Source organism: Lytechinus pictus, chromosome 19 (genome assembly GCF_037042905.1).
Source record: "Lytechinus pictus isolate F3 Inbred chromosome 19, Lp3.0, whole genome shotgun sequence".
NCBI classification, from domain to species: Eukaryota; Metazoa; Echinodermata; class Echinoidea; order Temnopleuroida; family Toxopneustidae; genus Lytechinus; species Lytechinus pictus.
Window position 1 is genome coordinate 15,012,726 of NC_087263.1, and position 26,667 is coordinate 15,039,392.

Here is a 26,667-nt window from a genome sequence, read left to right on the forward strand (position 1 = left end):
AACTGGGGATTAGACTAAACGACAGTTAGTCTAAGTGGGTGTTGGACCAAGTGGGTATTAGAACAAGTGAAGTGTAGACCAAATGGCAATTCTAGACCAAATTGATAGACCAAATAGGTTAATCCCAGTAGGTATTGTGACTACCTGAGAACAAGACCAACTGCTTGTATACCATGTGAATATATTTAACCATCTTCTTGATTGATTGTACGCTTGATTTTCACGATTAATTTCACATTATATTCAATGCAATCAATCGTAAAACAACGTTCTACGATGATTGTTAAGTTTTGTGTTATGGGGCACCTGATGTGTCCTTGCACTCGGTGAAATGAATCTGAAATATTTACAGACAGCTTCTGATCTCAGTCAACTTTACTGTAAGCACTGTTTGGGGAATACATATTTATTTCCCTCATCATCATCATCTTCGTCATACCAGAAAGGTCAATTTTATGCAGGCCAGGTTCTATGTTCCAGTTACATGTATCTGAAGCTTTAATGATCAATATTTTTGCCTTTAAATGACATAAGCAGTATTTTCATTTCATTAGAGCAATTTCCTTTTTAAAGTTGATGTACTTGGAATAAAATGCATGAACATCAATTTAGAAATGGTTTTAAAATTAGACCATGACCATGAGAAAAAAATGAACAATGAAAAAGTGATTTTTGACAAATCTCATCACAATACCAATTTGAGGATTTTATCTATAATAGTTCTCTAATTTGTTTACTTTAACCAAAAAATTGTACGGGTGGAAATTCAATTGTCCAACACCTTACCACACTGGGATATTTATTTTATTTTTATTTATTTATTTATTTTTCATTTTTTGGGAGGGGGGGGGCAAAAGTCTGTCAGCATTTAGGGGCTGGTTGTAAACATATCATTTTCATATCTTCTCTTTGTCGGTTGCAAAGTGATATAAGAAAAATAATTCAGCATAACTGTATGGATCAGATGTATGTAAAATTATAAATAAAATACCAAGCATGCAAGGAAAGTAATCGGATATAAACAAAATACATAGCTCAATTTGAAATATGTGCACTATTGGGTTGATAAATACCTCAATTTTGCAAAGAATGTCAAAATTACAATGCCAAGGGGATTGATTTCTCGGAAAGTGTTGGTCAAGCTTGTGTCTTCCTGTTATTGGCCATCGGTCATTCTATTTATTTTTTTCTTTTCTGTTCCTTGGAGTATTGCCATGGATGGTCAAATAGACAGGTCTCCCCATGTGTCGAATTGAATCAGGCTATAGATTCAGAAGCCCTGTTCAGATGAGTTTTTAAGTCGGGGTATAGATCAACTGGGCCTCTTCACATGGCTATTCAACGTCAGAAGGGGGGTATCAGCACTTTTTTCTATAACGATAATGCTATATTTTTTGAAAAATAAAGTTCCTTGTTTATTATTCAACTATCATTAAAATATGTATGCCAATTTTTATAACAAACTTTGTTTTGAATTTCTTCTTATGGCTTTCAGGAAAGGCTGATGGTAATATTATGCTTGCACTTTTGTCCAATATTCAAGGAAAATAAATAAAAAATGAAAAGGTGTGAGAGATTGGATGTTGCAAAGTTTGCATTATTTTTGTCAGTTTTTTGATAAGTATGAAATGGGACACCTCATAAATGACCATTAACACACATCAATGGCGACCTTGTAATATCAAAACCCAATGCCAATATGAAAACATGGTTATGACTTTATCAGGGTATTTTTAATAAACTTTTACAGATATACTTGAATAGTTTGCTAGATCATCAGAAATAAAAGGTTTTCTGTCATTGTTTGGCAAATATGGACCACAGGTAACTGAAAATCCAATCTATTTTATTTATCTTTTTGTTTCTTAAACAGAAATATTGCATGCACACAACCCTGTATACATTTTGTACAGAAGCAAAATAGTTTTCTTAACCTCGTTGTGCAAATTACTGTTTTCTCCAAATTCTAACATTGCACAAATTAGGGTGCAATGTTTCGAGCCCAACACTATGGAATATGCATTTAACCCCCAAAGTTTAATATAACAAAAATAAAGTGTTTTAACACTAATCAGTGTTGAACTAAGGTGTGATGATTACACTCTAGAGTGTGCACAAATTCAAAAAGTGTCTTAACACCGATTGGTGTTGTGTAACACCATAAGGAAAAGTAGGGTGGTCTGATTCAATTCTTTAGGGCAGATCTTGACTTCATCTTAATTTTTTTTGTCAACAATGCTGCTTTATCCGTGACAAAATCTGTCTAAGTCTTAGTCGGTTAGTATGACAAGTTCCATGTGTTTTTCACCCCTAAAGGCAAGGAATAAGATCTTAAAAAGAAAGAAATGAAAATAAAGGTAGAAAGGTCAAAATGGTAGAAAAAATGTACAAGGAAATGATGATAATTAGAAAACACAAGAAATAAAAAAAATAAAGAAAGACAGAAAGAAAGACAGAAAGAAAGAATGAAAGAAAGAAAGAAAGAAAGAGAAAAGAAAAAAAAAGGAAAAAAGAAAAAGAAAGAAGGAAAGAATATAAAACAGAAGGCAATGATTAAAGAAAGAAAGAATAGAAGGAAAAGGAAATATTGTCTATATCACTCTTGACATAAAGAGCAACATTAAAGAAAATATATTCACACTTGCAATCAAGTTAATACAAAGTAATAGAGAAATAAAATAAAGAAATCTAGAAAGAAAGACAGAAAGGATAAATGAATATAAAAGAAGAGGAGATCAAGAAAAGAACACAAACAACAAACACTTGCCATATTATAAGATATATTCTTGGAGGCCATGCAATAAGATGAATTTCATGAAAGTATAAGTCACGTTTTGAAACTGAAGAATAATGTCAAGTTTATACTCAGCATGTAGCAAATTTATTCTGATCGGAGCAAGAAGGGTTTTAATTGAAATGAAAATAACTTAGGGCCTTTGTGGTATCAATCACACCCAAAAAAATATTTCAGTAAAGGTTTTGTGTGATTACAGCCTTACCCTCTCTATATATGTAGGAGCGGACCCTCTCCCCCCCAACAAAAAAAATAGAATAGAAGTTGCCTTCATATGTGAGAAATGGGCTTTTTGAGAGAGAAATGCCCTTCATTACGGACTGATGACCTTTTCATTTTTTTATTTATTATTCATTTATTTATTTTTATTTTCATAAATTTATTTATCTATTATTATTATTATTATTTTTTTTTTTTTTTTTTTTTGGGGGGGGGTTGTGAAATTTATCTGGGGACAAAATGGCATTCATTTTTTTGTCTTTGGGGGAGGGGGGGGGTCAAAGAGGTAGCACCCCTTTAAAAAATCCAAGACCTGTGGCTGTGTCATGCCAATTCGCTTTCTGTTAAAGACCGACTCTGATATAAATGTATTAAAACTAAGGCTCCATAAATTGCTAAATATTACCAGTTCATCTTATCTGGCAAAACTAAAAAGGTATGGCCCTATATCCTTATTGTGGATTGGACAACATGATGCAAGGGTTTTGGGACAATTAGACGAATGGCTATTAAATGGAAGCGCCATGGGTTAGCGGTTCTGACTCTCGCCTTGTAATCAGAGGGTCGTGTGTTTGAATCACATAACGACCCAGCGACCTTAGGCAAGGCATTAATCCGCACTTTGCCACTCTCCACCCTGGTGTTAAATGGGTACCAGGTAGGATGCGAAAGGCAATGTAGAATGCCTGGCAACTGAGTCTTGGAACTGTCGTTGAAATGCTGCCCAGGGAGTGGAGAAAGTGCATATATTGTATGCGGGCATGCCAGGATCTGATGACCAGGGTAATAATATATCTGTAAAGCGCTTAGAGATGTCAGTCCGATGTATTAAGTGCTAAAAGCAGATTATTACTACTAGACAAAGTAGTCGTACAAAATTAGATTTTATAATATAGGCATGATTAGACATACATGTAATGGTGATTAGACAATTTTAATGTCATAAACAAATATAACTAGTAGATATCAGCTTAAAAGATATATCAGCTAACAGAATTATTGATAACATGATAACAGAACTTGCCTACATCTTGAAATAATTGTGTTGCACTTATTCATGAATATCAAAAATCAAGCTGCAAGAATATTCTGGATATTTATGATCATATTTTCAAATGCCCTAGTGGGACTTGACCTCGGGTGACCTCTATCACAAGAGGTCAATCTATGGCTGACCTTTCAAACCCAAGGAAGAGGAAGCCAATGACTTCTCACATAAACTTTCATAAATCATCAAAAAGAGTGTGACTTGTTGGAGATTCTTGTAATTTCTATGGACACCATTTGTGCTAAACATTAACATTCATTTAAAGGAATATGCTAATATTAAACCAGTTAAAAGGTATAACGCAGTAAAAATTGAAGAAAGAAGTCAATAAAAGTTGAAGAAAAGATTGAATAATGGTAAGAAAGTTATGAACATTTGAATGTTGAGGTCACTAATGTTATACTGCCGATTTTTGGTAAAAGGAAGCAAGTTACAAAAGTATCATTTGTTGTTGTAAATGAGCAATGTGTGTTCGTCATTTACATAGGCGTCAGTGCAATTTAACAGTATATTTCCTTCAATATCTCTCCACAGGACGATTATTTCTTCCCCAAACTTTGCCTGAACGTGCAACATACAAAGGGTGTTTCAGAAACAACAATAACTCAAATTTGACTGATGTGCCACTTGCTTCCTTTTGCCAAAGTTGGGCAGTATAGACATCCTACCGTTTGCAACGCAACCAAGATGTGTGATGCCACACCTGTAAATCTCTGCCATGACTTTGGTACATATTTAGTTAAATTGTTACTTTTTGTAAGTAAATCTCATGGGAGAACATGTACTAAGAATATGTACATGGAGCATTGTGGCCCAGTGGATTAGTCTTCTGACTTTGAAACAGAGGGTCGTAGGTTCCAATCCCAGCCATGGCGTAATTTCCTTCAGCAAGAAATTTATCCACATTGTGCTGCACTCAACCCAGGTGAGGTGAATGGGTACCCGGCAGGATTAATTCCTTGAATTCATGAGCGCTGAAAGGCAGCTCGAGCTAAAGCCGGGGTAATAATAATAACAACGTGCCTCGGAATAGAATATTTCTAGATAGATGGCGCTATACAAATGCCTATTATTATTACTAAATGTTTCACAAAATATATCATGGACAAAGCATTTGCTCTATAGAAAAAAAATGAGGAAAAGTTAATTTCTTTATTATTTGGAATGTATGTACATGTACTGTTTATAACAATATAACAGGATTTTCCTACATGGGATAGTCGTGCAACATAGATTTTAAGAAGTTTTATACAAAACAAATATTTTGAAATATTTACGGGTTCTTATACACAAATAACTACATGATTTATGCTAAAAAATAATGCAGTTCAAAATTAAAGCAGTATTTTTAAGAACGACATGTTCTCAATAACATGAAGTTCATGATTTTGAACTATAACCCCTATATATTCCCTTTTTGAAGGATGAGTGATATATTTCTGACTATCCCACCGCATTAAGGTGGAATAGTAACTACTATCCAAATGCTTCTGAATAGCATCAGATGATATCATCAACCATCCCACGGGATAAGCTCATAAAACTGAACATGATCTGTTGTAGTTGTCGGTATGTTTTGATCAGTGAAAGTAAAGGTAAATCTAGACTCTCGGATCAGGGAATTGCTCCTTCTTTAGTTTCATGGCTGTATCATTAAGAATGAAAATAATCACGGAATAAGACATTTTTATGAAAGAAGTGAACTCCCATATCGACAAATTTCCGAGATCCCTTTACTTGTGACATGGTATGACATTGACCTATACAATCATGTACATGATATATATTAAAGTTTTCATCAATTAACTGTTGATGTGATGAGCAAGCTTTTAAGAATGTCAAAAATTAAGAGAAGAAAAAAAAATGTCTTCACCACCAATTTAAAGTCAGTTTGTAGCTCCAAAAAAATTGGACAAGCCCCCCCCCAAAAATGCAAAAAAATATTTATGGGGGGTGGGAGTTGAACCCAGACAGTTAAAAAAGGTTAAATGTTCAGGGAACATAATTGAACTTTGCAGCCCATATGCAACATATTTATTAAAATTTACTAGATATGTTTCACAAATGTAACCAGCTTACACAATCTATACTGACAAAAATAAAGAAACCAAAAAACACAAATAAATGAAGCACGATAGCCTACATGTATATACTTTAAAAATAAACCTTTACTAGAAGTAGGTCAACTACTAAAAAACTGTGATGTAGAAAGCCTTAATACTGAATCCCATCTCTACAGATGGATAGAAAGATAGATAGACCGTGACAGTGATAGATCAAAACAGATTGATAAGCAGGTGGACAGATCAACCACTGGATAAACTGGAAAGAGCTCTTCATAAAATTCTGCAGAAATTCTTCAAAATCCGGAGCCTATGAAAATACTTGGTTTTGACTTGACCCTCCTCAACACAGATTGACAAGCATAAGCCGGATGACTTCTTTATTTTTTTTCAAAGAAAAAGCAGTCAGAGATAATACATATCTTCTCATCCCCCTCCCACTTCAAAACCTATCCTTCATCATCCCAACTGGTATTGATTTCAAGACTTACAAAAGAGTTATTTTGTGAGAAAAGATATTGTTCTATTTTTCTTAGCATTTATATTTTACTGAGAAAGATATGAGGAACAAGAGTATGCAGAGCAGGAATATGATGTTCTTTCCACTCAGAAGTGAGACATCACAAAAATTCATCTTTATTAAAATATGAACTAGAATAGCATAAAAACATCAAAGATTGAAGAGGAAAAAGAGAAAGAAGCACAAATTTAGTTAAAGAAAAAGAGAGAAGAACTTTTCATGTTACACCTTGATATAAATGTGGCCTTTTTTTCCTCTGGGGCTGTAATGTACAACTAATAAAGATTGCTTGTATTTGATTGGCTAACCGTAAAGGAGCAAACTTCCTTCCTCAGCCAATGAAAGAAGTTTATGAAGGGAGGCTGAACACACACAACCAATCAGAACACACAACACTATCCAGCTATGGGTGCAAGGAACACACACCAAGCCAGTGTACATGGATAATTGCAGCGAGTGTTCTATTACGCAGTAGACACATGTGAACAAATCTGAAACTAGTCTACATCTTTAGACACTTTCTTTAATCAAAACTCTTCTATATTTGGGATAGTGATTGCAATGCAAAACAATTATGTATATTTTTACCAGGAAGATATATTGTTCTTGCACCCTTATTCTTTCTCTCTCTCTAAAAAAAAGACAAAATGACTAGATACTATGAACTTCCTCATTCCAATCTTCTGATTTTTAAAAGTAAAATTTCAAGAATGAAAGCTCCAATCAGAATTAGTTTTGACATACCAAGAGCTCATAGTTTCAGAGGATTGAGGCATGAGGTTTTGCTCTTCTACCTTTGGATATAATAAATGTGAATGCAGGAAAAGTGAGAGAAGTTGCATTACCTGAAAAAAAATGATAGTGAGCACTGGAACATTCCCACTTCATAATAACTTGGCCTTCTTTCATAAAGTCTTGTTATAATACCAAATGCACATTTTCAAGAACAAGTTTACTAACAGCCAATCAAATTGAATGATTTTAGTAGCTCATCGCCCCTGTCTTACAAAGACTTGCGATTGATCCGATCAATCTCATCTCTATGGAAATCCATCAATGTCATAATTTTTTTCCACAGGAAATGTGCACAATGTCCTTGTACACGAAGAGAAGCACAATGAAATATCACTAAAGAGAAGAACGTATGAATATACATCATATGTAGAAAACATTTTTAACATGCATTTTAGATGTTGATGTTGCTGGCTTTCCATAGTTGTGGTTAATTAATCAATCATAACTCTTTGTAAGATGGGCCCTGAACTGTTATTGAAATGTATTAGTAAATCAAATCATATGAAATAGGAGGGGGGGGGGGGGAAGAGGGGGTGAGTGGGCTAGCCTAGCAATAACACGCGCTCCTCTGGAAAACATAAATATCAAGCCGAACCACTATTGAATATCAGCGCGATCTATTACAAGTAGTGATAATGTTTGAAACTGCCTTCAGTGTGTGGACCTCCATACATACTTTTGAATCAATGTTTTTTTTTTCCTCACCAAACTCTCCTGAAACTACAATACAAAATTGAATACTACACTCCCTCAAGCAAATATGTTCTCTGCACACAAGCTGACAGAAAGGAAACCTTATAAAAAGATATTGTTGTAATACATGAAATAGATCTCGTCAACCAATGTCAATAATAATCATGAATGTTGGGGGTTATTTAATGGGCTTGGAATTCCGTTTACACTGCCATGTTAGGTATATTGACATTTGGGGTATTCTAAGACCCTTGTGTAATTTTTGCTCATGAATACCAAATGAAGACTGTACAAGCTTTGAACTAACATTCAATACTCATTGAAATTTGCCAAACCCTTGTGAATTCAAAAGCAAGGAAAACATGTACTCAATCACAAATCATTAGTTTTGCTCAAACTATATTAAGACCAGTGTGTTGGCTCAGTTGGTAGAGCATCTGTCTCACAACCGGCAGGTCGGGGTTCAAACCTCGGCCACGTCAGACCAAAAGACATTACAAGATGGGAGTCGCTGCTACCCTGTTTGGCGTTCAACGATTAAAGGGGTAGAGCCTCGTCGATCTGGCGCTGCACAGAATTTTTTCGGAGTATTTAATTTCATGTCTATTTCGAACAATGAAATATGGATTTTCGATTATAACTTTCAGCAATCCATAAAGGCCTAGGGCCTATACTGCTTCATAAATGATCTCTTTAATTTAATTTGATAAATATGCAAATCAAGGCCAACTAATGGGTTTTTAAATTCAACAGACCAAAACTTAATGGCCAAGAATTTTTCAGCTATCCAGAGTCTTGGTATTAGGGAAGAACCAAGTTGGTTTAACACTTTGGCCAGCAAAATCTCAATCTTGATGACAAAATGGTAACTAAAATTACAATTTTAATGTAAAGTTCACCGGACAAAAAAACTCCCTGGGAAACAATCTGATCATTCTTTTCTTTTCTTTTCTTTTTGAAGGGTGCCGAATAAACTTTGTTATTCTATACCAAGAGGACTGTTTTCTTCTAATTACATTCATTCGCTGGAGGAACACACTGTCCTACCATGATTGAGAAATTCTCACCTGTTTTTTATTATTGTTTTGACTGGAAGCGTGGCAAAAAGACAACAAAATGAACAGCATTGTCATTGACTTCAAGTTTATACTTGGAAAACAAAACGGTTATTTTCAGGAAGGATTGGCAACGTGTGAACTTTGTTCGTCTGTACTATTTGGGCAGTGTTTAGAAGCCGATGGCTCGCATTGAAAGTCCGAGAGGCTGTTGCGAGCTCCCCCGAGGGGGTTTGTTCTGATACCGAGCCAAGTTTGAGTATTTCTTTCATCTCTTGATCACTCTATCTCCTCTTTCTTTCTCTCTCTCTGTCTCTCTCTCTTATTCTTCCTCTTTAATCCATGATTATCTGTAATTCCCATAGATTTGTAAGGGGACCATCCTGTTTGAGTAAGAATTGGATAATCTCAGCCTCCCCACCCTCATAATTCTCTGCCGCCCCACCCCACCCCTTCCCCTCTCATGGCTTATCCATCACCTTGGTCCCCCCCTCCACCCCTCTCTCTCTCTCTTTCTTTCTTTCTTTCTCTCTCTCCTTTTCCACCCTTCCCTCCAAATAATTAATCAATTAATAATTAATCAAATATGTACCATATTTGCTGGTTTATTGCTTTTTTTTTTATCTTATCTCTCTCTTTTTTTGACTCTGCCTGCCCCCTCCCTTCCCTGTCATCTATAATACCCCCTCATTTCAAAATGATATCTTACCTTACTATAATATTAATGTATGCTCCTATTTCTCACTTCACCCTTCTATCTCTCTCTCTCTCTCTGTCTCTCTATTCCCACCCTATCTACCAGTCTTCTCTCTTAACCAGTTGCCTACTGGAACCGGGTGGTCCCTGTATAAAGCATATGTGCACTTCAAAATTCAGTAGTCAACGGGTTAAGTCTGTCTCTCTATAAAGCATCATATTAACCATCATCTCCCACCCCCTCCCCCTCTTTATTTCTCTCTCTCTGTCTGACTGTCTGTCTATCTCTCTCTCTGTAAACATGATAAATATGGCACATCATGTAAGCCCATCCCCCCTCTCTTTCTCTTCCTCTCTCTAGTATTTGTCCGTCTCTGACTGCACGTTCCTGAAACTGATTCTGAAGTAGCCCCTATTTGTTACAGTGTTTGTACGGCAGAGGGTATAAGAGCAAGCTCTTCTTTCACGAGGTGGATCAGTTTAAAGCACCTCCCATCCACACAGCCAAGCTACCTTTGCAAGAGGCAACGACTGCCGGGATGACTTGTCAGGATCGACTGCCCGGACTGCAGTTGGATACAGCTATCATTTTAACTTGGTTCATCAACTAGTCACCAAATTTTGACAATATTATTTCACTATTTTTAATGAAAAAGGTGATACAGGAATGCACATGAAGTTTTTATGGAAAAATAGGTCACAGACTTCTCTATTTGTGTAGAGCACTGAACAGTTCTGGAATACTGATTTTTTCAGCTAATGAACCTGTTTCCTAAAACTTCTTCAAGCTGGTTAAATTAGCTACCAGTGACCACACTACTGCAGAAAAGTGACTACTGAATCTTCTTTTTAATGAGTGAATAGGACATAGACTTCTACATATGTTCGAGTACAGTGCAGTGGATTGCTGACTTCTGTCCATATAGATAAGTGCCATTAGCGCAAAACTTCATCAAGGAAGAGCTTCGACTGTTGAGAACCTAAAGAAATAGGCCTACTGCATAGCTGTGACAATTTATTTCTTAATGAGGCATAAATTGACATCTACATGTGTTGAACACTGAGCAGGATCTGTGTTGGAACACTGGTTTCTTTCCGAATTCCAGAGAAATGAATAAATAAGTGCCCCATGTTAACCAGCTGCTTAACAGAACATATACCACATTCTGTAAGCTTTTTCAGGATTTGCATAAAGTTGGAAGTGAATTGGTTAACAACTGAATATACACTGCGTTGGTCTACCCAGTTAAGACTGGTCTAGCAGGTTAGGATCGGAGCAGAACCCATGTTCAAAAAAGTAAGTGGTGTTTTCCAACTTGTTTTCTTTCTTGCAAATGTTTACAATATCCGTGACCCAGCACTGTCATTTACTAGCCAAACTCAATAAATTGTAGGATTCTAGGCTTATGTTTTGATATTTGAGGGCAAGGCCCCCTTTTTTTTTAAGGAGCACACTTCGATAATACAGCATAAACATGAAAATTCAAGGCAAAAAATTAGTTGATAAAGCTATAAGTCCTCATGATATATATATTTTTTTAAAGTTTCATTGTCTTACTTTAGGTAAAGATAATATAATGGTCAAGCTTATGAACACCCCCCCCCAAAAAAAAACAACACCAAAATAGGGTATTCATTTGGGTGAAAGAGAAAGATTACATTTAGGATTAGTTTAACAAATATGGTGAGATGTGTAAGCAATCACTGAGTGGCCACCCCCCCCCCAAAAAAAAAAAAAAACAGCCTACAAAGACTCAGGCCAGTATATAAGTAGCAGCAGTAAATAGCCCAACCCAAATTCAAGTGAATACAATCCATATATACAAACTTGTTTTATACAACAATGAAAACTATGAATGTTCATGTTTATGAATTGAATTTAATGTTAAAACATTCACCAATGAAGCAATCATGTGATTAACATTTAGGAGGAAGGGCAAGCAAGAAAATATTGAGAGCTTATGCATGTAAAACTAGAATGAAAAAATGTGCACGTAAGTTAACAAAAAAACAAGATCTTTCAAAGAGTTTGTTGCCATTTTGACAGCCTTTGTTGCAAAAGTGTAATGATATGGACAATTTCAGTCATTGTAAAATTTGAAAAAAACTTGCCATCTAAAAGAAACTGAAGGTGCGGCATTCACTTAATACTTTTGGCCTCGGGCAAGATTGCAAAGTTTGAATATTTTACCAAGGAGTAACTCCTTGATTTTACAAAGAGATATTCCAAGTCTTTATTCAAACAATCTCATTCAATCATAGGCGTACTTGAAAATTGTATGGTATTGATACTTCTATTTGGAATAAATCATTCTGGTCGATTTCAATGTAAATCTTGAGCCTTTATAGCAAACAATATCTTTCCAATTTTTTAAGGTAAAATCAAACAACTTGGAAGGGCGGGCTGCAATAATATAATATTGTACACATCAGAAATAAATCATTTAAAATAAGAATTTGTATGAAGGTATAAATCCCAGTACAGATTTAAAAGCTTTATTTCATAATAGGTGTGCCATCATGAATTTCTGATTATAAATGTTTACAAATCATATATTCTATGGAATCGTTGCTTATTGATATTTGAGGGAAAATCTTTGTCAAAATTAGATCTATTTGTTATACTTATTTTTACTCTATTTTTTTTAATTTTATTGTTGTAGGTCATCATACCATTGCCTTGAACTGTATTGGTCAGCAAGGGTCAAGTTCTTAGAATGTCCAGAAACTGACCAGGGAGTTTATCCAGCATTCCTAAGAATTGCACTTTTTAAGGACTTAGGATGACTGGTATCCACGATGACGTACGCAGGTCATTCCGAAGATGAGATGGAAGACTGTTTAAAAAGAGCTGGCGAGCCGGAGATTTGATACAAATCCCTCAAGTGGACTTGAGAGAGAAGTGCTATGACAATTCTGCTTTTGAGAAGATCATGTTTAAGATCATATCATGGACTAATCATAATCATATCAAGCAAAGTTGTTTAAAGGATACAATATTTCAGATTTGAGAGATACTATTTTTAGAGGGATTTAGGAGAGCATAAAACTAAAGAAGCTGATTAAAATCAACTTGACATGTTGAAAATGTGAATGTCTACAAACGGAAAATACCACTTGGAATCTTAATCATTTTTGGGGGCGGACAGCTCACTATCAGGGCAGTGAATTTGCAGCAATATTCCAGACTACTTTCAACTATTTCTGATGAAGAGGAACTGCATCTTATGATAATTTTAGACAATAAGAAAAAAAATCTTCTGGTAGGAGTGACGATTGTATGATTTTTTTTCCTCGATAGTCATACGTTCTATTGCAAGCACAATAGAGGACCGTCACCAGAATCTTAGCACATTACCTCTTTTGCTCGTTATGTATGCACTCAATTTATTCAAGATGCTACAGGGCATTTTCTTGGTTGCCCTGGCAACCTGTCTAGCTTCTGTCACAGCCGAGAGGATTCAGGAATGGAACACATGGCAACAGGTCCGACTCCCCAAGATGCACACGGAACAAGATGCAGAGTCGGACCATCTTTCAAAGACTGCCAAGGCACTTCTTGACTTGAAGGCAGGAAAGAGAGTTAAGTTTGGAGGTGACCTTTTAGATTTGGAATCTATTGAGAGGAGTCTTTCATATGAACAAACCAGTGCTAAAAACTTGAGCGATACCATCAGAACTAAAATCAGTGTGGACCATGCTCAAGATCTCCTGAACATGAAGCGTTATCCTGGAGACAGTGCAGGGAACATGGACCTTGGGGAACCCCGCAGGAAGCGACAGATCTTCGGTGCAGACACTCGGTACCAGATCACCAAGGAGTTCAGTAAGATATTCCCATTTTCTGCAGCCGTGCAGCTCTCAACAGGCTGTTCCGGAGTATTGATAGGGCCACGGCATGTCCTGACCGCAGCGGAGTGCATTCACAATGGAAAGCGATACCGCGGTAATTCCAAGAACCTTCGGGTTGGGCTTATCCGCACAGGGAACCGTACGACATCCGGAAGAGCACCCTCTAGGAACTCCAAGCGTGATGCTAGTTTAGTGTGGTACAAGGTTGAAAAGTTGTACATCCCTGATGGGTGGGTGTCGCCAAACCTCATGGAACAGCCCGATACGTTCAATTATGCCGTTCTCGAACTCAACAAAGACCACAGGCAAAACTGCATGGAGGTCGGTGTAAGCTCCAATCTGAACACCAACAGAATGCAACGCATCCACTATTCCAGTTTTGACGATTATGAATACCTTGACAACCCCGTCCTCGCATACAGACATTGCTTCATCGAGCACGTGAGCGACACAAACAATTACCTCTACGAAAAGTGTGACTCTTCGAAATCGTCGGTCGGGGCAGGTATATACCTTCGAATGTGGGACAGTGAGAATTGGCAGTGGTCGCGACGCGTGATGGCGGTGAAAACGTCGGAAACGGAGAGAGTACGAGTTAGGGGTAGGTTGTTGAAGGCTGCGAGGGACGTTCGGTTGACGCTTTTAAACTTTGCTCAAATCTGTTACTGGGTGATGCGGGATTTTGAGGCCTGCAGTCGAGGAAGAATCGAAGATGCTTGTCTTATGGCTTAGACGATAGCATCGTCAAGGGTTGGATTCAAGCACCCTCTTTTCAGATTCATGTGTTTATACGACACTTTGTTAACTACATGACTGCATACAAGTGATGGAGTTCTTTCAAAATGCAGGAAAAAAGACACTATAAAATGTGGGCGATTTGTAACACATTTCTGCAGAGCCAGTGTTTCTAAAAAGTTGTTTAAATTCAGTGGATCAGGAAAGATGCTCCAGTGCCCCAATGGATACCAATGAAGATTGAGTGAACATAGCACTTGGTAAAAGACTCTACTGGTGTATGGTGTATAGAGGTTAGAGAATGGAAAAGAAACTATGCAATTTACAGTCAAACATTTTTAAAATGTCATTTCAAAAGCATCTATTTTCATATGTCATTCAGCTTTGAGCAATTTGCTTGAATCCAAATGAAATCTTCTATGATATTGAATTTACATCATGGTAAGAAAAAGGGCCACTTCATAGATACTTGTGAAAATGGTAACTTTGTCGCTATGGAAACTACCATGGTAACCTTAATTTTTATTGAATGTTACCATGGTAATCACTAAAATGGCATAGTAGCCGTAACCTATTTTATTTAGGACACCAGCATTGGATTAATGATTTCAAAATAAATTATTTTAAAAAAAATCCTAATGTATCAAAGTAGTTTGCATAATCAATCATGTCATTAGAGTAATGCTGCTTTGAATTATATTTCAAAATAATTATTTATCTTTTGGGGCTTATTAAACATATCTTAATTAAGTAGTGTAGTTTTTGTGTATCATTTCAAGTAGGAATAATGCTTTTCTTAGTTGATAATGTATAAAGAACCAGTATATTTGAATGGTGCAAAATTTTATTATTTTTGTGTGTAATTCAGCTGAAAATGACTAATAAATATTTCGACAACAAAACTATGCAAAGACAGGGAGAAAGGGGTCATTAAGAGTAAATAAATACTTAAGTTTCATTGTAAATGTAAATCTTATAAAAGTACATTGGCCACTGAATATGTAAAAAAAAATCTTATGTGATTTGTATGATATCTAGAGCACTATCTTGGCAATGTTTTAATTTGTTACAAAAAGGGCAATTTGAACACTTTTCTCATGAATTTAGTGATTTGATATTAGAAATGGACAGATACATCTTTTATTTTCCTGAAATTTTTAGTGCATCCCATGCTTGGAAAGAGGGATTTCTAATCAGTAAGCAAAAAATATGCAACCATCTATTTGAAAGGACACCCAACCGCGATAAATTGCCATGTAAAATCGCAAATGTCATCCAGCAAAACGTGATCTTATAGGTACTAGAAACCAGTAGTTGCAGAAAACAATTTTTTTCATGAGAAAGTCTTTTAAATCAAGGTTAATTGTCAAAATATTATCATACATCTATTTCTGGTACATTGATGTAAACTCATCTGTGTAGAATCATGAAAACTTAGGTCAAAATCGATAATTCTGATGGTCACTTACACAGAAAAGCATATGTGGGACAGTGAATTAATATTGCTTCGAAAAATACCCGACATTTGATGGAATTCCGTGCTTATTTTACTCATATCTCTGCAATTACGCATTTTCTTCCAGAGATATTTGGCACATATTCTTTAATCATACATACAAACACTTTGGTGGTAATTTCATAGGATTCTGTTCAAACTCATTTTGAGATCATTATCACTACTGGTATTTATCTTTAAAACAAGAAATCATGTGCTTACCTGTTTTCCAAGATGTGGTGAAGAGTAGACAATGCATGAAAGAGAAAAAGACAAAATAAAACATTGATTAGAAACAGTGATATTCCAAACATGGCACCAAAATCATGACTTTTATTCATGTCCCCCATGAGATTTTAAGGCAAAAACGGTAGACTCTTATCGACTGAAAATCTGAAAGTGATATGAATCAGCGTCAATAGGGAAAAACTAATGTGTTTAAGATTGTGGTTAAAGGAAAGAAGCTAATAATAATTTTGTAGCAAAAAAGGTCCTGATTTGAATTAATTTTAACTTCCGTCTCAGACAAAATTGAAAAAAAAGTGTTCAATCGTCACAACCTCGCCCGTTTTCCAAGGTAAGGTTGCAGATGTCATGTATAAGCTGAAAGGTTACTTTACATTTTAACTGACTATATGTGAACAGGTTCTAAGAAAAATATATACAAATTAAACAGTCAATTGTCTGTGTTTGTTCACACATCAGGGTCAAATTAGGAAGGTCGGCTGAAAAAAACCAAACATCCTGCCTAAATTTATAATGATGCATGCTTGCATCACCTGAGACACGGAATATATTGATATCAACATTATCAGCAAATTAAGTGTTCCTAATTAGTGCACTCTAATACCCTTTTTACACAGGATTTTCTTAACCCCGGACTATCGCTAACCCCGTACTATCCTTAACCCTGTACTATTTTTTTTTCCTTTTCACACATGCCAAATTGTTATCGCTAACCCCGAATAAGGAATGCTTGCTTTTCACACATGAAACTCGCTAACCCCGGACTAGTGGTTTTTGTCGATCATTCGTAGTACAAGTACTTCACTCGTACCTTTTTACACACGCTAACATTTCCTTAACCCCGTACTATAGGTGGGGCTAAATTGCCATTTAGCCCCACCTATAGTACGGGGTTAAGCTTAGCCCACTTTCGTTTTACACTAGCGATCTTAACCCCGTACTATCGCTCTTAGCACCGCAATTGCTGGGATAACCCTGCTTTTTTGCAGGGCCAAATAATCCCGTACTAAAGGTGGGGTTAGCCCACTTTGCAAAAATGCTGTGTAAAAAGAAAGTGGGCTAAGCTTAACCCCGTACTATAGGTGGGGCTAAATGGCAATTTAGCCCCACCTATAGTACGGGGTTAAGGACATTTTAGCGTGTGTAAAAAGGGTATTAAAACACTGAGTAAAATTTTACCCAATATTGGGTAGAAAAAAAGGGAACATGCATGTTTGCTGGGTATTCTTTTTACCCCATATTGGGCAATCTCAACGCAACATTGCGTGAAATTTACCCAACCAACAAGCATGTTCCCATTTTACCCAATATTGGGTAAACCTTTTATTTAGAGTGTACATATAATTATTTTTTCTGTTTTGTAATAAAATGCAGAGTTGATATATTGTGTAACTATATGATGATGATTGAAATATTACTATTTAGGTTAGTCTTTTCCTTTAAAATTCAAATCAAATTAATTGTGATGTCTGAAACCCCTTGTGTGCAAGGGCAATGGGGAAACTTTATATAACGTTGAAACTTCTAGTATATAGTTGACTTATAATGTTGACAATGACAAATTAGACTTTTTAAATCAATTTCTCGATCTTTGGTCTTTGTGGAATACTAGAACAGGATATAAACAATAACAAATGTAATTTTAGAATATGAACATTTCTCTTTTTGTTGATAATTGTTTTGTTTCTTTGAAGAATTGGGGTGTTTTATAAGATCATGAAGTTACAAATATGTTATATGTATATGTTATAAATATTTTCCATTGCTTTCTGAGCGACTTGAATTTGGCAAGGTGAATATCACTCCTCAAATAAATTCACACTAATTCCCTCATGCTTTGCTACTCTGTCACTAAGATCATAAATCTGACCTTTTTTTTGTTTAGTAATGAGGATAAACAGAAATATATTCTTCAAAATTCTTTGAACCTATGTTTCCTCAAACAGCCATGATAACAATGAATTGACCTAATTCAATAGAATAGAAATCATTATGCAATGAAATGAAATAATGAAAGCAAGGGCAGATATAAAGGAACAAGACTGATAATAACATCTTACTTCACCTAATGTTTGTTTGTTCTTTTGTGAAAATCATTCATTGGTTTTTGTCTTCATTTTCACCCCTATTTCCATCCACCCTAAATTCCCTTCGGTTTTTATTTCTTGATTTCTATTTCTTTTTTCCTCTCTTCCTTTTTCATCTCCTCTTCTTCTCTTTCCCACCATTCCTCCTATTTTGTCCAATTAAATTGTCAAATCAGTACTTCTCTCATACGAAAACATCAAAAGCATTAGACAAGAAGTCAAAGTTCTGTCATAAAAGAACATTGCCACCCACTTTCATTTTTACTCTCTTTTCATTCCAAACAAAAATGAGCTTTTATTTCACATCCATCCCATAACAAAACCTCCAATCTGTCTGACAATTTCATCAATGCCAAACTGTTCATGTATATAATGCAAGGATAGAAAAAGGAAAGAAAAATGATCTAGCAGTTTGGCTTTCACTAAAATATTCTTGTCGTTACCAAGTGGGATAGCACCCCCCCCCCAAAAAAAAAAGTGGTAACTTCCTTTTGTCTGAGAATTTTGACAATTTTATTTTTCGCAACTACCAGATGCCAAGCAAACAAGGAGATATTTGAACTATCCCTCAAAATCATTTTTCGACTCCCGAAAATGTGATCAAATGACAAATTCTTTGGCATGATTCTATGACATTCAGGAAAGTGGAATGTCAAGCATTATTTTTGCTAAATTATATTTTAAATGACAAATATGGAAGGAGGGAATAGCAACAAGAGAGGGAGGGGGGAATGCTTTGTTGGATTGCCATATTGTGTGATGAGACAAGACAGTCCATTAGGGATTACAAAGAAAATCAATAACATTGTAAAAGAGAGAAAGAGGGAGAGAAGAGATGGAGAAAGAAAGAGAATGAGGGAGACAGAGGCAGACAGATATAGACAGAAGGAATGAGGAAGAGGGAGTGCGACAGAGATAAACTTAGAGAGAGTGATATTAGTTATTACGTGATATTTGATTTTTTTTTATGGTGTATAGCTTGGCCCAGAATGCAGGCCTATAAGAGCACATTGGGTTAAGAATATAAAAAATATCTAGAAGTCACAGGGGAAAAAGTACATGGGAGCTGGGGTGATTTAGCCCCCCTAAATGCCCAAAAGAGAGCTGGAAACTAAAAAAAAAAGAGCCCAGTAAATCCACATTCATCTTAATATTATAACTCATACAATGTTGCAGATTTAGATAGTAAGTTGTGAAAAGTAGTCCCTGAAAATAAAGAAAATATATATATTTTTTGGGTGATAAGTCAAAACTTGGTTGAAAAAGAACTAGCTTAATTTTGCAATTATAATTTATAAGGCAGTAAAATCCTAGACACATGGCTACAGGTAACAAGGAAAGTCAGACAGCTATTCGTCTGCTGAAGTTCACCTATATGTCTCAAGGGGAAAATGAGAGGTTTAGATTTATCGATGACACACTTCCTTGAAAGGCTGGAGGCTAAGACTACACAGGACATGGGACTTTCTCACCAAACAATAAAACAAATCACATATGGCCCATTTACACAGTCAAAAATATTGATTCTTTCTCATTCGTTTTAACGTGGAGGCGGGATATTCGGAGAAGTTATATTTGGAATGTCTTCAAATAATGCCATTCTTGCACAATGTGTCAGAAGTTCCAACAATATAATGTTAATAGATATTGTGGCTAGTCTAGGTCAGTGTAATATTTAGGAAAATGAACTTAAACATGCAAACGCACACACACGCTACAGAATAACCAAAATACAAAATAATTCTTTAACTTCAATATTCAGCAATTAATGTGATCTCAGAACCCCCCAAAATGTAAAAAAATGATGTTTAAGAAAAGCAGGTAAGAAATTCACATGCAAGTCCAAATGCCTCCTCTTGATTTGTTGAAAATAAAGTTGCACTAGAATTCTGAAGCTGAACTAACAGCATGTAAGGTAGCTCAGATATTCGCAAAACCTCCAAAAAATTACTAAATCCCTGTAAAGTTGAACATACTTAGATCAAAACCAAGAAACTTCTGAATCATCTAAACATAGATACCTGTCATCCACCTGTCTCAAGCAAAGGAAGCGCCCCATCCTCCGAGAGCTATCTCTCAACACAGGATGACATCACTGAGGGGCTGCCAAGAATACACTCTCGGACATCAATGAGTCCTTGGAAGTGATAGTTCTTGAAAGATTTTTGGTGAAATACATGTACTAAATAGGCAATTAGCTACATGTATGTACATGTAGGTCAAAGTTTTTTAAACTATTTTTTTTTTTTGGGGGGGGGTCTCCTCCCCCCCCCCATTCTCTCTCTACTCTTGTTAATCTCTCACTCTTCACAATGTAAAGGTGTTAGCATTCTGGATGACAATCTATTGAGACACCCTGTACACTGGTCATACTTTTTTTTCCATTCCCTTCTCTTGCTATCCCTATTCTTCCCCGATGCTCTCATTTTCCCCACCCTCTCTTTCTCCTCTCCTCTCTTTTGAATTCCTAACCAGTAAAAAAAAATTGTACAGGTATAGATAAATACATTGTACAGACCCATTGGGATCAATGCAGGTATAACTCCCACTGGATGTTTATCTGTTGGGACACCCTGTACCTGGGCCATTTCAATAGAAACCTTTTCTCTCCACCCCTCCTCCCCCTCTTGCTATTCTTACTTCCTCTCTCTCTAGGCGGTTTCAAACCGCCTCGATCACAGGAATCCCCGTTAAATTACGAGAACATTTTTAGGCTAAAAAATACCCATTAATTATTCCTGCATTCACACCGCCCCGAAACATACCCTTCAGGATAAATTCCTGAAGTTAGAAGCATGCGCAGTATGGTCTAATAAGCAGGCAAGGCGCGAGATTCAAAACCACTAGCCCAGCAGCCACCCACGGCGCCCGCGCCCAATGTCACGCTGGGCTAAAAGTTCCCGTAAATTGCTTTCACATTGCCAAAATACCTGCGACCTTGGAAAAATCCCCGCGAAAGTTCTCGTAATTTCGCCAAGTACCTACTATTTAGCGGGTATTTTCTTTCGGGGAAATTACGCGTAGTTTGCTTTTACATTACCAAAATACCTGGTATTTTCTGATCGGGGTAACTTTCCCGATCAGAGAATACATGGAACTGACGAACTTCGAGGCGGTCTGAAACCACCTTCTCTTTCTCTTTCAATCTTGTGTACAGACCTGTCTGAATCCACACAGGTATCACTGCCACTGGAAGACCATCTATTGAGACACCCTGTACCCGGACCATCGTAGTAGATACTCTTGATCATATTCCATGTATAATCCTGATCGTAGTCCCAGTTGGCCAGAACAGACATCCTGATCGACTCCAAGGAACTTTTAAAACCTCAAAATTCCATACAAAAAATGAAACACGGGAGTATAAAAACCCAAGCTTTGGGTACTGGTAAAACAAACTGCGCTGTCAATGTACACATCTTTCCCTATATCTGTACAGATACATGTTTAAGTCATGACTTTTGAATAATTCTGTCATGTGTTGCACATATATACCAAGGAAATTTCTCACTGAATAGTGGAACATGTTGGCTCAGAGGTTTAGGGTCCTTTTAAAGTGTAAGATACTCAGTTCAAACAGCGGAGTCACAAGATAAAACCACCAAGATGACCGGAAGCACAGGAATCCAGGAATTTCCAACGCAATATGCCACGACAATCTCTTTCTCTCACCAAGAACACTCCAGAAACAGTACGATAACATTTTCCCATTAATTTTCACTTCTCACAGCCGACCTGCAACTCAATGTACAACAAATACAGTTCTAATGGACTTCCTGAAAATTCAAACTGGAATAAAAACATTTGAATTTTAAGATGATAACTTCTGTTCAATTAAATGACACATGAGCTAGTCCAACAATCCAACTCAACCGCTAAGTCTAACAGTAGTAAATGAAGTTGACATCTAATATTTTCACATGGGAATGGAAAAAAGCTAGATTGGTATAGTGATGAAAAGGACACTGTGGTGAAAAAAAGAACTTGTTAAAACAAACAGGGTGGCCACAATTTCATTCACTGGTAAAAGGGACAATAGTAAATCTATTGACTTGTATCCTTCGTATGTGTCAAGTTTGAAAACTCATAGTGATGCTAGGCTGCAAGCATAACTGCTATATATTCGTGCTCAATAAATGTTTGATTTGGGTTTCAATATAGTACATCATATAACTATATTTATTTCTTTCCTTTTTTTTGAGGGGGGGGGGGGGAGGGGGCATACGGAAGTATAGATGTGGAACATATGCTTTCAAAAGAAAAGATATTCCCAAGATAAGAACAAATATATACTTTGTCTTAAAATAATTTTTCTTTTCCTATCAATACTGAATGAGATACCTCAGACAGATTTCCCCTACAGCAGCCGTACGGCAAGTCGAGAACAGCCCTTAACATGTTTTGTACCAGCTACATATAGGTGGTTTGAATAAAACTGAATAAAATGGCCTGTTTCGACTCGCCGTATGGCCGCCGTAAGGGAAATGTGACTGGGGTATTATCTGAAAATCTATACTGTTCTTTCGGGGAGATCATGCGTAATTTACTTTCACACTGCCAATATACCTGGAACTTCGAGGCCGTCTGAAACCACCTAAAATCATACCAACCCCCTAAAAAAGCCTATCAGGTGTTCTGTTTGATATATGGACATTGCACTACTTATGCAAACTTCCTTTACTTTCTCAATTATTGCGAAAAATGGGCTAAAATATGATCATTTCATGTCTAAAAGGAAAATAAATAATAAATCATCCTGTCATTTATACATGTGAACATAAATAATTTGGATAAAATACTTGGAATACAGATGGGGGGCCCACGCAATAAGGAGTAAAGTGGCACTATGCCAAATGAATAAAAACCTACATTCATATATCACAATTCCTTTGTATGTGGTTGAGTAATTGAGTGTGATATTGATGTGCTTTTCTTTTCAGCAATGTACATTGTTAAGGTGAAAGCTTGTAGATTTCAACAATCAAAGCTTGCTCCCCTACTTAACATCATTAGTTAGGCTTGGACAACTCATAATACTGCTTGCAGATTTACCATGGAATTGAAGTAAATGGAGAATAATGATTTATAATCGCTAATCTGTGTGATACTTGTATATAATGCTAATTTACAAAATAGATAATGCTGGAGCACGACCTACAAATTTGCAGTTCACTTTTAACTTCACAGAATTTTCTTAGAATTATATAAATCTATTGTAATATTATTACAATAGTGAAGTTGGGGGCAGCCTATTCCCTTCAGAAAATCCTTGTGGTATAATAATAAACAAAAAAATAAATGGGGCACTTTTATAAATGACTATCAATAATTTTGAATTATCATTATCCTATTATTTTTTTTAATGTAGATGTCGGTGACATGAAGGCAGTTCTTATCTGACAGTAACATCTTTATGATGTAATTAATTATCCTATTTTGTTTTGTTGTTTGTTTGGTGAGTCCTAATGCATGCAGGGCCCCCCTTTGAAATCAGTAACTGAAAAGGCAACCCTCCAGACTTAAATCAATAAATCAATCAATAAATAAATTGTGATTTTATTGGAATTATATTTTAGTGTTTTGAATCAAATAAATCATGATACAATTAACCACAAGTCATTGCAAAAATATGAATAAAATGTGATAAGGACCATGCATTTCAAGCAATCTGTTTATGATGAAAATCCTTCTCCTGCTAATTGTAAATGTTGTACTATGTTGGTAGTGGATTTTTTTTCTGTTAAATTATATATATTTTTTGTACATTTATTCTATGATTCATGCCAAAAACAGGAAGTAATTTTATGTTTATGTCAGTTGTCATGGAAAAAATTATATGAATGTATATGCAGAAGAGAACGCTAAATCTATCAATAAGTAATGAAGGAAAAAAAGAAAGAGACCAGCATGACTGAATATTGTAATGTAAAAAAAATGCAAATTTTCTATTACACTCATATATAGACTTTACTTTTCAAGGATCCTTTACAATGACTGTGTAGCACTATATCGCTGCTAATCTAATGATGTAAAAGTATACCGTTCATTGCAAAGTGAACTACATTTCAACTTTTTTACTTCTTGGGTCACTACACAAGCCCTGCATGTCCAGTGACGGGCTACCTGTGTGGAATTCAATCAAATTGGACACCAATCTGATGGCAGTTTATGGATAATTTGGAAATGTTAGGCGCCGAACTCCGTCAAAGCTTCTTTGAAAATGAATTAATCTAATTAACCTACTTTTCTATCCCTTCATTTTTAATTCATGATTTTGTTCCTTCCTCCCCAACAGGCTAATCGTCATCATGCCAATAATTTTGGCAACATAGACTCAGGGATTTTTAGGAAACCATCATCACTTTCCATTGCAATCATGAGTGGATACGTGGGCCCCATCTTACAAAGAGTTACGACTGATCCGATCAACCTCAAGTATATGGAAATCCATAAATGTCATAATTTTTTCTTCACACAATCTCCTTTGAAAACAGAAAGAACCATACTGAATTAACAACAAAACAGTGAATGTATGAATATTCATCATATCTATAAAAAAAATTGAACGAACATGTATTTTAGAAGTTGATGTTGCTGGCTTTCCATAGTTGTGGTTGATTGGATCAATTGTAACTCTTTGTAAGACCGGAACCAGGTGTGACCAAAGAAACGCATAAAAAATTCCTTTTTTGAAGACTGGGAACGTTACAAACGTAACAAAATAAGGGTATCTAAAACACTACAATACTGAAAAAGGGTATATATTTTGCTAGGAAAGCTACGTGTTTAAGGTCAAATTTGCGAGGGTATAAAACAGACTAAAATGCTTTATAAAAATTTTGCACTTTTTGCCCCAATACTACGTGTTTGGAGTCCGATTTGAGCGAGGTGGGGGAGGTGGGGCGGTACTAAGCCCAATGTAAGCAAAGGTAAAGCCGACGTCTGTGATCACGTCCATGACATAACAGTTAAAATATCGCTTTACTTGTTGTCAATTCAGGGAATACTTGATCAATGGTATGCCACTGACTATTAACATGGTAGCTTTTTGACTGGGGCATCAGTTTGAGCAGTCACACTAGAATGCATAATATTAAACAGACAAAAGAGTGGCAAGTCCCTCAGATAGGAGGTGAAGTTACTGGTCCACACGATATTCACTCGATCCCATGTAATCTCTTTGGAAGTTGAGTCCGGCCTTAACAAATTAAGCAGTTGTTCAAAGGCATTGCAAATGCAAAGTTGCATACATGTATATCACTAAATTTTACTAACTCATTTTAGGTGAAAAATCTAATTTGATCAATCAACAATTCTCAGGTTTTACTTACTTATCAGCCATCCCAACAAATGCATATGTCCATAAATGATTTTCCAAATTTGAATAGAGGCTGCTCTGTGTATATCACTAGCTCTCATTTTATAAAACCAATGTTGTTCTATTTCACTATCTCGATAACAAAGTAACTATGGGTGTGTGTTAAAGAACCACAACTTTTTTTTTTTTCCAATCAAAACCCCCCACACAGAAAAAAATTGCTTGCTACATTACTGTAATTAGCCTTCAGAAAGAATGTTTACAAACTTAATACACGCTAACTGCTTCATTGCACTCGACTGAACTTGAAAAATATGTTAAGTCTTGTCAAATATTGGATTAAAAGCAAGCTTGATTGGGAAATGGAGGTCAGAATACAAAGGGAATCAAATGAAGGCATTATAAAGGGGGAAAATATTACATATAGTTTCAATTCAAAACATACGGACTTGATTTCACAAAAACACCATGAAAAGTGAGATCCGGTTCAATAAATAACTATACGTTTCTATGGTGAATTAAGAACAATATGAATACAGATTTATGCCAAAATAGCATTCACCTTCCCTTTTTATATTCTTTAAAACGAATGTCGTCAGTGGTCTGTCAAAATCTTGTTTCTCAAAATAAAAACATTTTGAGATCAGCTCATGGCAATGCTGGAAACCTTTTTAATTTCTCTGAAAACAGTTTTCTCAATCATGTACAGGGCTCTTTCAAGGCAAAAAAGGTTGCTACTTATACAATTCATAACACTAAAATACAATGTTTTCTGACCTGACCTCAATATTTTTTATAATTTGAGATACAAGATTTTAACAGCCCATCGACTGTGGACGACTGTTGTTATGTTATTGAATGTATGCATATCGTATATTAGTTCCACTTGGAATTAATCAAACACAGAATATGTTTTTCTGTTTCAATAAAAATCAAGCTTTATCGCTAATGTGAAAGGGTTGTTAAGTCTCCACACATTAGAACAAGAACTCACTAGAATCTTTCCAACAGAATTATGACTTAATTCAACTTTTTCCCATTTTTCATAACC

The 26,667-nt window shown here is 35.9% G+C and overlaps 2 protein-coding genes across 2 annotated transcripts in view; one reads left to right on the plus strand and one right to left on the minus strand.

Moving 5' to 3' along the window:
• The window catches only part of LOC129282811 (neuron navigator 3-like), a 33,007-nt gene extending 7,230 nt beyond the window's left edge, over positions 1-25,777 (minus strand). Inside the window, exon 1 of the mRNA XM_064113917.1 lies at positions 25,630-25,777. Within this exon, the coding sequence (XP_063969987.1) occupies positions 25,630-25,640 (11 nt within the window). The 5' untranslated portion in view covers positions 25,641-25,777. The remainder of the gene's footprint in view (positions 1-25,629) is intronic.
• On the plus strand, positions 10,356-16,132 carry LOC129282493 (serine protease 23-like). Its single transcript, XM_054918388.2, has 2 exons — positions 10,356-11,180; positions 12,547-16,132. The coding sequence occupies exon 2, from the start codon at positions 13,256-13,258 to the stop codon at positions 14,465-14,467; it is 1,212 nt and encodes a 403-aa protein (XP_054774363.2). The 5' UTR covers positions 10,356-11,180; positions 12,547-13,255; the 3' UTR covers positions 14,468-16,132.
• Positions 25,778-26,667: the final 890 nt, after the last annotated feature.